General features: G+C 43.8%; 1 protein-coding gene across 1 annotated transcript in view; it reads right to left on the bottom strand.

The window, feature by feature from the left end:
- The window catches only part of LOC126335440 (protein FAN-like), a 185,014-nt gene that overhangs the window by 129,103 nt on the left and 42,383 nt on the right, over positions 1 to 13,528 (bottom strand). The window contains exons 5-6 of the mRNA XM_049998722.1: positions 10,654 to 10,839; positions 10,404 to 10,475 (exon numbers count right to left, since the gene is read on the bottom strand). Coding sequence (XP_049854679.1) covers positions 10,404 to 10,475; positions 10,654 to 10,839 — 258 coding nt within the window. The remainder of the gene's footprint in view (positions 1 to 10,403; positions 10,476 to 10,653; positions 10,840 to 13,528) is intronic.

Below are 13,528 nucleotides of genomic sequence, written 5' to 3'. Positions count from 1 at the left end.
TAACCCATTGAATTACAGACCCATATCACTGACCTCAATTTGCAGTAGGATTTTGGAGCATATACTGTACTTGAACATTATGAATCACTTTGAAGAAAACTACTTATACATAACCAACACGGATTCAGAAAATATCATTCCCATGAAGTAATGAGTGCTGTTAACAAGGGAACTCAGATCGATTCCACATTCCAAAATTTCCAGAAGGCTTTTGATACCATTCCTCACAAGTGACTGTTAATAAAACTGCGTGCATATGGAGTATCATCTCAGTTGTGTGACTGGATTCGTGATTTCCTCTCAGAGAGGTCACAGTTTGCAGTGATAGATGGTAAATCATCGTGTAGAACAGAAATGATATCTGGCGTTCTGCAAGGTAGTGTCATAGGCACTCTGCTGTTCCTGATTTACATAATGACCTAGGTGGTAACCTGGGCAGCCCCCTTAGATTGTCTGCAGATGATGCTGTAATCTACCGTCTAATAAAATCATCAGATGGTCAATTCCAATTACAAAATGATCTAGAGAGAATTTCTGTATGGCGCAAAAAGTGGCAATTGGCATTAAAAAAAAGAAAGGTGCAGGGTCATCCACATGAGTACTAAATGAAAACCGATAAATTTTGGATAGGCCTAAATCATAAATCACACAAATCTAAAGGCTGACAATTTGACTAAATACCTAGGAATTACAATTACGAGCACATAGATAATATGATGATGCTGTAATTTACCGTCTAATAAAATCATCAGATGGTCAATTCCAATTACAAAACGATCTAGAGAGAATTTCTGTATGGTGCAAAAAGTGGCAATTGGCATTAAAAAAAAGAAAAGTGCAGGGTCATCCACATGAGTACTAAATGAAAACCGATAAATTTTGGATAGGCCTATATGATAAATCACACAAATCTAAAGGCTGACAATTCGACTAAACACCTAGGAATTACAAATACGAGCACATAGATAATATTGTGGGGAAGGCAAAACAAAGACTGTGCTTTGTCAGCAGAACACTTAGAAGATGAGACAAACCCACTAAAGAGACAGCCTACATTACATTTGTCCGTCCTCTGCTGGAATATTGTTGCACGGTGTGGGATCATTGACAGGTAGGATTGATGGAGGATATCAAAAAAGCGCAAAGAAGGGCAGCTCATTTCATGTTACCGCACAACAGGGGTGAGAGTGTCACTGATATGATACGAGAGTTGGGGTGGCAGTCACTGAAACAAAGGCAGTTTTCTTTGCGGCGAGATCTATTTACGAAATTTCAATCACCAAATTTCTCTTCCTCAATGCAAAAATATTTTGTTGACACGCACCTACGTAGGGAGAAATGATAATCATAATATAATAGAGAAATCAGAGCTCAAACGGAAAGATTTGGTGTTCCTTTTTCCCACGCACCATTCGAGAATGGAATGGTAGAGAAGTAGTATGAAAATAGTTTGATGAACCCTCTGCCACACACTTAAATGTAAATTGCAGAGTAACCACATAGATGTAGATCCAATGGATACCCTTGATGTTATTTCATCATCCCAGCCACAGACTGCTACAAGACACTGGCACCACCTCATGACACAACTCACATCATCCGAAATGCAGCCCGTCTGGGTCCATCGAGCAGTGTGGGGACCAGAAACCCTCACAATTCCTGTGCCACCTCCGAAACCTGACAGAGCCACACATGGTCTCCAATGGCTTCCTCTATCACATCGGGCTGGCTTGCCTCACAGCCTCAAGACAGACAGCTGTGATATCGCACACTGACCTCTACCTCACCGACGCCGCCAGCTCACCAACCAGGTTCAAGAGATGCTGGTCCCTTTGCCAGCAACTGCAACTGCTGAGCACTAGCCCCATCTCCACCAGATGCAGCCTGCTGGCTGTCATTCCATCAGCCCTGCACTTGGCCCTCTAACAGCCTCTGGGATTAGACACACCCAGCTGTTGCTCGATCTCCCAAGCACCTGTTTGTCCACGACGCTTGCTCTGCCATGCCTTTCTTGACTGACACCAGCTCTGAGTTGTCTACCTTCCTCCAGCGACTCATACTCAGCCACCCTCCTGGTAGCAGCAAACAACTCCACCATCGCAGCATACAACATACATTATCGTGTTCTCAAATGCGGCCTGCCATGGGACCTCTGCTGGATCTTCACTGTGGCTGATGTCATTGACCCCGTTATTGGAGAGGACTTCATTGGACACTACAGACCAGTGCATCATTTAAAGCAAGACCAGGAGATCAACAACGTGAACCATTCGTTTCGTTGTTCTTTTTGACACGAAGCGAGTGGTGTTTTCCAGTCCCTACGATGACCTACTGGTGCAATTTCCTGCTCTCACACACAGGTCCATTGTGCATCAGGAGGTCCACCATTCAACTGTCCACTACATCGACACCACCCCCGAACCATCTGTCTTCTACCGACGACAGTGCCTATCACCGAACAAACTCAGGATCACCAAGACTGAGTTCGATGAGCTGCTCACTGCCAGAATGTTGCATCCTTTGAAGAGCCTCTGTGGGTGTTCGCCCTTCACATTGTCAAAAAGAAGGATGGCTCCTGGCACCCATGTGGCAATTACCACAAGCTAAACACCTGCATCATCCCTGACCACTACCTGGTGCCTTTCTTATACAGCTACAACAATGTGCTGGCTGTAGCTACAATATTCACTATGATTGACAGTGCCAAGGCTTTCACTCAGATCCCAGTTGCACCCGAGGAAATTCTGAAGACCACCATCATCATGCCATCTGGGCTCTACAAGAATGCCTTTATGTCTTCCACCCTCGTAATGCTTTCCAAATGTGACAGGGTTTTTTGGTTGGTGTGTTGCAAGGCTCGCCCTGCTGTTCCACCTGCTCAGACAACATACTCAAGTTCTTCATGATACCCAAGGAAAACCGCGAGCACCTATACAGTATTTTCAAATGCCTCCAGGATCATCATCACAGCAAAGTGCATTCTTGGTGCCAGCAAGATGGTATTCTTAGGCCATTTCATCTCCTCTGTCAGTTCATACCCCCTGCCTGACAAGGTACAAGCCATCCTCCATTTCCCACACCCAGAGACACTGCCACTTCCTTGGCATGTTAAACTTCTTCCACAGCCATCTGAGGAATGCTGCTGCTATGCAGGAGCAGCTCACCGTGCCCCTCATGGCACCCAAACAAAGGGGAACAAGCTGATGTTTTGGATGCCACAAATTGAAGACAGCTTCTCTGCTACTAAGTGCTACTTGGTGGATGCTAACCTGCTCACCCAGCCTCATCCCACTACCACACTTGCCATCATGGTCGATACCAGCCAAGGCGCCATCCTGCAGCAGCACAATGGCGACACTTGACAGCCCCTCACTTTTGTGTCCAGCAAGCTCTCTGCCGCTCAATAATACTGGAGCATGTATGCCAGGGAGCTCCTTGCCATGTACAAGGCAATCAAATGCTTTCAGCTAACATTGGAGGCCAGTCACTTCACGATATTCACTGATCATAGGTCCCTATCTTTTGTCCTTGCAAAAGAGTTTGACCAGTGCTCCTCACGTCAATACCGGCAACTGCCGTTCACACCTGAATTTACTAATGACGTATGTCACATTGCTGGAATTGACATCACTGCCGACTGCCTCAGCTCCACCTGCACTGTCATCTCGTCCATGGACCAGAAGACACTTAGGACTGTCCAGGAGCACAAAATGAAACTCACTCGCTTCCGCATGGATGCCATTACTGGAATCCACTTTCAACATATACTAGCTCCCAGCTCAGACAACGGTATATACAGGGTAGTGCGAGATATTCATGGGCTCACTGCACCTGTTCTTGTCCATTGCTTTCAGCAAGGCCACATTGACCAGTTACATAACCTAATGCACTCCAGAGTGATCATGTCTGCCACTCTGGTGATGCACTGCTTTGTGTGGTGAGGTATTCAGAGGGGCTGCTGAACTTGAGCCTGCACATGCCTCACCTGTCAAAGTGCCGAGGTCGGATGCCACATAGACGTCTCTGTTGCTACCTTCCCAGATATTGGACATCACTTCACCAATGTTCACATGGATCTTGGCGGTCCTCTACCTTCCTCTGATGGCTACCGCTACTTCCTCATCATGGTAGACAGGTTCACCTGCTGGCCTGAGGCAAAGCCAATATCTGACATCACTGCCACCACAGTAGGCACTGTCTTCATCTCCACGTGGATTGCCCATTTCAGCTGCCTGCAGGACATGACTATGGGCCATGGACAACAGTTTATATCTGCCCTATGTCACGCACTAACAGACATCTGCAGTGCTGACCTCTGCCTGACATCAATCTACTGTCTGGCTGCCAACAGCATGGTGAAATATCTGCATTATACCCTGAAGACCATCTCTCACCTGATACAACAAAAGTACTCCGCTATCCCGCCCTGGTACTCCTCAGAGTCCACGATGCTCACAAGGCTGACTTTTAGACATCTGCTGCCGACCTTGTTTACAGCCAGCCACTCGCATCCCTGGTGACTACCTGGAGCCTGAACACCTGCGCACAGATGTCATCCCTCAGTTCGTCGCTATCTTGCAGGACTGTATGGCTCGTCTGTGACCCACAGCGAACACAAGGAATTCATTCACGGTGACCTCATGTCATGCACACGTGTTAAACTGCGCATCGATGCTAAGCAGACCCTGTTTCAACTGCACTGTTCTGACCCCCAGTGAGTCCTAAAGAGGTACCTCAAGACATTTACGTTACCTCCATGGCACCCTTACCACTGTTTCAGTCAACAGGCTCAAGCCTGCTTATATGCTACTCAATCCCACCTCATCCAGCCCAGCCACCATCCTTATCAAAACCCCACAGATGCCCACCTCTTGAAACTGCCAGCACCCCATTGATGCCGCAACCACCGATAGCGCATCAAGCACTCCAGCTGATGAAGCCCATTGATGCCAGCCTTCCACACTATGACCAAGGACACTGTCTCACAGTGCCCGGAGCAAACACTTTCAGTTGTCAACCTATCCAAATAGCCAACAGGCAATGACATTGCGCTCTTGCCTCCACAGCCCCAAAGTGACAACAGTGTCCATTGCCTGCCTACCCCTGTGCATGCAGAACTGCCACTGGCTCAGGGTGATGTGACCCGGCTGCCCCATCCCATGTGCTGGCAGCTTACTCATTGCTCACATCAGCTGCTGGCACTGTGCCGCTGCTGGCTGACATGCAGTGGACCAGCACTACAACAACTGACCACCATGTCCATTTCACAATCGCTTACCTGAAGTCCAGTATCTGCCCCCATAGATTGACCAGCAATGGCAGTTTCGACACCACCACATACGTTCTCACCGTAGGTACAAGACATGGTCCCCACCGGTACCGGACTTCACTGTCACCACCTCACTCCCCACCCGCACTTCAGCCTTGCGTGGGTGGGGCACCAAGTGGCAGCCTTTCACTGCACAGTTAGGCTAGCAATTTCAAATGTCCCTAACTCACAATGGCCTTCTGCTACAGCAGGGAGTTTCTCCTTCTTGTGTTACTTCCATTCCAAGCTGTCGATCCTGTCACATGACTGGATACCTGCATGCTATAGCCCCTGGCTACTGGTAGAGAAAAATAGCTCAGTCTGCGGTGAGATTTCCACCAATCTGCTGACCTAGCCTTGACCAATCTCCATCTTCTCCTTGTAGTGTCAACACAGATTCCTACTCTGCACATGCACTGCTACAGACATGCCAGGTGATGACATGTACTGTGAAGTCTGCCATCTCTAACGCTGCTATGCAGATGGGCACGTAAATGGTGTTCCGTGCTGCATCTTCTGCCTAAGATTATTATTAATTCCATGCCTCGTTCTGGAATACTGCTGTGCTGCTGAAACTCAGAGATGAGACTATCAACTTGCTTGGCATACGCCTTTTCTAGTGCGCCACACCTCTTTTCCAGCATCAACCATGCTGACAAGTGACTTTGTTTAGAACTTATGAATTTCAATACTATTGCCACTCCATCTAATTCCTCATCATATTTTCCCTACCTGAGGAAGTATGTTGATGACAATTATCTCTTCTGTAGATATATTAGTGAAGAGAGACTTGATATTAAAACCAAACAAAATGACAGTTGACTGTATCCGCTGTTGCTTAATCAGCTGTACAAAGTGAGGAGAATCCTTTACATAAGAGTCTGTTTGTACCACAAGGCAGTGTAATTTAGGTGGCAAATGTTTTGCTACATAATACATAAGTGAGTTGTTCCTGTTCACTATAGGCCTCAATGACTAATCCTTCTTATGGAGTTTATGAGTTCCATAAATTTAGGAGAAACGGGAACTGTGGTTACGAGTCTCCTTGCGATATCAGAATCAGTTCTTGAGTCCTTTATAAGGACCTTCATATTCTTGACTATTCTAGCTGTCACTCCTTATTGCTCTGTAATGGGGTCGCACAGCAGCTCGTCCATTGTCTTTTGATATTCAGAGATGTCCATCAAAAACGGTAGCATTTTCTTTATCTGCACGTAAGACTACAATATCCTTGTTATTTCTGAGAACTTTTATGGCCTGTCTCTCTTCACATGTAATATTATGTCTGGTTGGCTTTCCACCTTGTAGCATTCTTATGGTTTCCTGCCTTATCTTTCTGCTTCAACCTGTGGTACTTGTTGGAGCGACACCTACACAGAACCAATGATATTCTCTGCAGGAATCTTTGTGGGCTGTACTGTGAAGTTTAACCCTTTGGATGGAACTGATATTGCTGTCTTAGTGATGGTCTGCATTGAGACATTTAACATGGTGTGGGCTGCAAGAAAACATGCCCACCAAAAGCTAGCTGCTGATCTGCAGACTGTAAGCCAGACATTATGCGAGTCCCTCCCACCATGACTAGTTTATCACATTCTAGGACCAATACAATAACGTTGTATTGACATCGATGATTTGCAATAAATAGGGACACCTTTCCTCCTGTAAAACCTTTGACTCCCTTGGTGAACAACCTTTTTTGGGTACCTGACTCAGCAATTTTGAAACCAGCAGTATTTTGTTGATAAATTTATGATACATTTACAGACTGGTATCAGGATTTGGACAGTTTATGAGAGTTACTTCAACATCTTAACTCCAGACATGAAAGCATACACTTTATTATAGAGAATGAAAAAGAAGATAATTCGCTGCTTTAACACATCTTAATGAGATGCAAAATCAATGACATACTTGGACATTTGGTGTATCAAAAGCCCCTTCATAAAATCTTAACGTATAGGCTATAAGTTGCCATAATCTGGCACATACAATGGGTATTCTTGAGACACTGATTCATCAAGCTGATAGCATCTCAAATGCAAACAACATGTGAGCAGATTTGGAACATGTCCAAACTTGTTCCTAGTAAGTAGGTATTCATTTAATCATATACAGAAAGTGCTCCAGACACATAAATGGTAGAACAATGAATACAGTGTCAAGGTAACAGTTTACGTCATATACTGGAAAGAGATATTTCAACGAAAATACGCAGAGTGCTAAGAAAATACTGTGTTGAAGTCGTCTTTTGTCCTCCAGAAAAAAAATCTTTTTTTTTTGTGCAGTTGCGAAAATTATCAGGTCTTTACCCAGATTTTGGCTAGAATAATCTAGCATTGGCACTCAACATAGTTGCCGCTGCCAACTGGCCGCGTGGTGAAGTGATGCCGGGGCTGGAATTCAGTTAAGTAGTTTTAATTTGACATGGTACCACAGTACCATAGGTTTAAATTTTTAATGTTGACTGTGCCTTACTCTGGCATGTTATAGTAATTTTATGCTTTTGAAGAAGGCTAGATTATTCTAGCAAAAACCTGGGTAAAGACCAGAAAATTTTCTGCAACTCAGGCACATTTTTCAATATACTGCTTATAACATGTGCAAAGTAGATTTTTATAGGATTCTGTGCAAGTGTGGCAAATCCTATAAAGGGCAAACCACATGCACTGTTCAGGAGGTACCGTGGAGCGTAATTGACGTACTCACCTGCACCTACCCAGCAAATCCTCGACTGACAAATGCTGCTTCTACTGGTCTATGATGAATTGTTATTGAATGAAAATAGTTGCCTCTGCTTCAAACTTTCATAACTTCACCAATAGAAATATGACTGTCAGAGGACTTTATCAGTTGGAATGATGGTTTCCAGTTGGACACTGCACCGAATCCAGTCATTGAGAAACTTTGTGGTCTGCTTAGCCAAGATTCTGCAGTTTCATTGACTAAAAGATAGTCAGTCTAATATGGGTAAGGTGAGCTCGCACCACATATGGTGCTCAAAGCAATGTATAAACTTGCAACAGAAGTGCATGTATTCAAGTAACACTTTTAGAGCAACATTTCAATTAACGACACATGAACAGGTGGGGCCTTAAATAAAGTAACTCAGTGTACTTTAGCCAGTATACACTTGAAGATGACCAGAACACACTACATCAAAACATCATATCAGGAAGTTATTGATCTCTTACAGTTCGCACAAAATTTCATGTAACAATCTATACACCAGGATGGTTTTAAATTTCACACAGTCGACTGTGTAAGTAATGTGACCAATGCAACCCAGCATGCTGTCAAGATGCCCAGATGATGCATGAACTGATCTGCAAGAGCCTCTTTGTCTAAGGATTCGTTAGAGGGCAGATATGAAAAACATACACTCTCATGCTCATAAATTAAGGATTATGCTGATACATGGTGAAGTAATGCTCTGGTGGGCAGTTTGCAGGTTTAAATCAGCTTGGGGTATCACCATGCAAGGCGTTTGACCTGCGGTCATTGCACGGTGGTGCTGGCAGCAGTCCACATACGCAGAGGTGTGTTGGTGCATGTCAGAATACGGTGCAGCGAGTAAGTGTGCAGATGTTTTCAGGTGTGCTAATGGTAACTGTGTGTTGAAAATGGCTCAAAGAACACATATTGATGACGTTATGAGGGACAGAATACTAGGGCAACTGGAGGCTGGTCAAACACAGCATGTCATAGCACGGGCCCTCCATGTGCAACAAAGTGTGACCTCAAGATTATGGCAACGATTCCAGCAGGCAGGAAACATGTCCAGGCACTACAATACGGGACGTCCACAGGTTAAAATATGACAAGAAGACCGATATATCACCATCAGTGCCCGCAGACAGCCATGGACTACTGCAGATAGCTTTGCTCGGGACCCTACCACAGCCACTGGAATAGTTGTCTCCAGACACACAGTCTACAGATGACTGAACAGACACGGTTTATTCGCCCAGAGACCTGCAAGGTGCATTCCACTGACCCCTGGACACAGGAGAGCCCGTAAAGCCTGGTGTCAAGAACACAGTATATGGTCACTGGAACAGTGGTCCCAGGTTACATTCACGGACGAATCCAGGTATAGTCTGAACAGTGATTCTCGCTGGGTTTTCATCTGGCATGAACCAGGAACCAGATACCAATCCCTTAATGTCCTAGAAAGAGACGTGTATGAAGGTCGTGGGGTGTGGGGTGCACGTACACCCTTGCATGTCTTTGACAGAGGAACTCTAACAGGTCAGGAGTATCAGGATGTCATTTTGCACCAGTATGTCTACCTTTTCAGGGGTGCAGTGGGTCCCCCCTTCCTCCTGATAGATGATAACGCATGGCCCCACCAAGCTGCCATCATGGAGGAGTACCTTGAAACAGAAGATATCAGGCGAATTGAGTGGCCTATCTGTTCTCCAGACCTAAACCCCATCGAGTGTCTGGGGTGCTCTCGGTCGACATACCACTGCACGTCTTCAAACCCCTACAGCACTTCAGGAGCTCTGACAGGCACTGGTCCAAGAATGGGAGGCTATACCCCAGCAACTGCTCGATCACCTGAACCAGAGTACACCAAACCATTGTGGGCTTGTGTACGTGTGCATGGTGACCATATCCCATATTATGTAGGGGTAAATGCGCAGGAAACAGTGGCATTTTGTAGCACATGTGTTTCAGGATGGTTTTCTCAACTTATCACCAATATCATGGACTTACAGACCTGTGCCGTGTGTGTTTCCTATGTGCCTATGCTGTTAGTGCCAGTTTTGAGTAGTGCCACGTTGTGTGGCACCATGTTCTGCAATTATCCTTAATTTATGAGCATGAGTGTAGTTACCCCATGATGCACATACACTATCGTAGCAAGTGTTTGTATGCAACACTGAGGGGGAGGAAGACTGTGTGTGTGTGTGTGTGTGTGTGTGTGTGTGTGTGTGTGTGTGTGTGTGTGCAATCTGCCCTGCTTACTGTAGCAAAAATATATATGAATATATCTAAACAGCACTGAAGTACGAGTAGGATCTGAGTATTACCTTGACTAATATTAGGAAATCTACTAATTTATCATAAACAATAAATGTACACTTACCACCTGCCTCAACAGAAATCTTCTTTTAATCAGCCTCTTTATATCCTTCAACTGAATCTTCAGTACAGGGTACTGCAACATATAAAAATAATTAACATGGAGCTTGATGTACTCTGTGTGTGTGTGTGTGTGTGTGTGTGTGTGTGTGTGTGTGTATGAGCGCGCGCGCACGACTGTATCAATAACAATGTCTGACATTATCAATAACAATAAAGTGAAGAACATTAACATGTGTAAAAAGATAACCTACAGGTTCAATATTATTGTAGGGTTGAAAATACAGCCTCTGCGATGTCAACAGTATCCTTCCAGGATTCACTACAAGTGGTGTTATCTTGCTTCCTTGAATTTCCATAATCACTTTTTCATACAGATCTTCCAGCCATAAAGTATCAAAACTGACACGTGACTGCCGTGAATATACAATAGTTGCTATCTGCAAAATAAAATGACATTCCATTAATTAAATATGCTACAATTAGTGTAATTAGTGACATGCCACTTGCATAAATCATTCATGTAAAGTCCACATTATGTGAGAGACAGATAGCATTTTCTGAAATTATTTGCTAATTTTAAACAGACATCAGTATGAACAATTATTTGAAACAGAATAAATATTTTGTCATTGGGAACTTCAGGGAAATGAAGCACTGCTTCCCAAAAATAAGAAATTTTTACAGTAATTCTGAGCCGTGCTCTGGCTCGTGTTTGTGCTGTTGACAGGTTGGCATTGTGTATTTGGATTACGAGCTCTCATATTCTTAGTGCGTTCACTGGCGCCACTATGTTTGCATGCTTTGTCTGTCCATGAGTGGCAGCAGCGGTGTTTATCGATAGTGAGGACTGTGGTACTATCTTTGGAGCAACCTCTAGTATTTCGAGGTTGTCATGTGTCGGCAGTTCAGTTGGGATGGAGCAGCTGTGAGGCCCGACAACGCCAGTACTCGCTGAATGAGCTGGCAATATATGCACTGCCTGATGGAAGGATGTGGTTGCAAGAGTGCATGACCATGTCGAGGTCCGGATTCAGCAAGTTTAAGTTGAATGGATCGTTATATTCGAGTAGAGCAACTTTCACTTGTGTGTGTGTGTGTGTGTGTGTGTGTGTGTGTGTGTGTGTGTGTCCTTCCGTCGAAGTGACCTCATGCCATCAAGCTTCAGTTGGTGGTTTTACACTCCAATATTTTCCTTGCCTGACTTCATTGGCAATGGCTGATGGTTGATCATTCAGTCCGTTGTCTCAGTGACCAACGTGTATCTAGCCTTTTAACCGTTTCTGTGTTCTTAGCATTCATGTCCACGTGCAATTCGTCTTGTTGCTGTATATTGACTGTTTTACCATTGAGTTGTTGTGGAATTGTCTTTTGCAGTTCCATGTGCATCTACTCAGATTTTGAATAGGCAGTTTGGTCTTAACCCTGTCTGCATACTAGGATTTGGTGGAACCAACTTGTGTAATTAAATCTTTGTCATTTGACAAGGTTAACTGTTATTCCATCATGGTATTGGTTATCGCACCTTATGTGGGTTTTGCGAGTATGCTGGCTGGTGTTTAAGCTGTTCCTAGTTTGAGTTGTCATCCTGTTAAGTGAGCATAGCTTTTGGCTGCCTGTTCACCGCTAACGCAGCTGTAGGGACTTTTCTCATGTCGATCCTTGGAGCACTGTCTGTGGAACACTCCCTTCTTTATTTGGTCTGATTGTGTCAATTGTTTAAAAGTAATATTTTGTTTAAATTATTCCTATTACTTGTGGCCTTCAGCTGACAAATAATTGAATTCTTTCTTAATAATAACTTCAACCGTCAGTATAGCTTGGGTTACAGTCAATTTTTTAATGATTGTTTTAAAAATTATTCTTGTATTTTTAAAATGTAATTGTCTTCCTCATTTGTAATTCAGGCCTTCAGCCATTAATTGCTCTGAAGTATTGCTTGTGGCCTTCAGCCGACAAATAATTTTGAATTCTTTCGTAATAGGGCCTTCAGCCGTCAGTGTAACTTGCCTTACAGTCTATTTCTTTAATGTTTGTTTTTAAAAAAATATTCCCTTAAATAAAGTGTATGTGTTTACTGTGCAACCAACGGTAACTGATTAAGCCCTATACACACCTTTTCCTGCTTTCCCTAGGTCCCAGGTTTCAAATTCTATGACCTGAAAACAACTGAACAGGATATTATATTTTCTCCTGTCAGTTTGAGGCATTGTTGTTGATGTAAATGTAGACAACAATCAAAGAAAGAAGAAGGCAGGATGGGAAGTATATAAGGTTCAGGGTTACTCAGTTGTCATCTGATAAGTTGGGTTACAAGTAGTAAATAGACTGATGCAAAAGTTAGGTAATAACAGAGCAGTATCATCAGCATCATCATCATCATCCGTCACTTCTACTACTGCTAACAACTTCAACAAAGAGAACACCAACAACAACAAAATGAAAGTGCTGAAACAGTAAAAGTAGCAACTTATTGTATAGTTAAGCTGTTGAGTAATGACAGGCAAATAAATAAGGTTGCAGGTCATGTTCAGTTTTTAAAAAAAGACAAGTTCTGAAATTTGAAGACTTGTGATAAAACTTTCAATGTTACTTCATTTTTACAAAATACTGTTATGAAATTTAATTTTTTTAAAACATAATTTCTTATAATCAAAACAAAACCACAAGATGTAATATAAACAACAGGTGCTAAAATCTGTCCCCAAAGCAGTGTCAATTTATTCCCTAGTTCTGCCCAATATATATTGGTACATGTCAGTACTGTTCGTAACTATGTCATCACGTTTTCAACTGCTACCAGCTAAAACGTTCACTCGTGCTAGACAGTGGCAGAGTATAGTTATATTGCAATTTAATACAAGTGTGTTATTTTATATCTCTGCTGTTTGATGAGTCCACCCTGACAGCTGAGTGGTCAGTGTGGCTGTCTGTCACGCCAAGGGGCCTGGGTTCGATTCCCGGCTGGGTCAGAGATTTTCTCTGCTCAGGGACTGTGTGTTGTGTTGTTCTCTTTATCATTTCATCATCATCAGTGGAAAGCAACGGGAAGCCACCACTGAAATCAACGTTCTAGTTGCTCATGCAGTGGACCTCTCTGAGGAGGCTTCCCCTGTGACAAGACCTGCC

The sequence above is a fragment of the Schistocerca gregaria genome, chromosome 2 (genome assembly GCF_023897955.1).
Source record: "Schistocerca gregaria isolate iqSchGreg1 chromosome 2, iqSchGreg1.2, whole genome shotgun sequence".
In the NCBI taxonomy this organism is placed as follows: Eukaryota; Metazoa; Arthropoda; class Insecta; order Orthoptera; family Acrididae; genus Schistocerca; species Schistocerca gregaria.
Note: the sequence above shows the minus strand (reverse complement) of the source record. Positions and strands in the feature narration are given on the sequence as shown.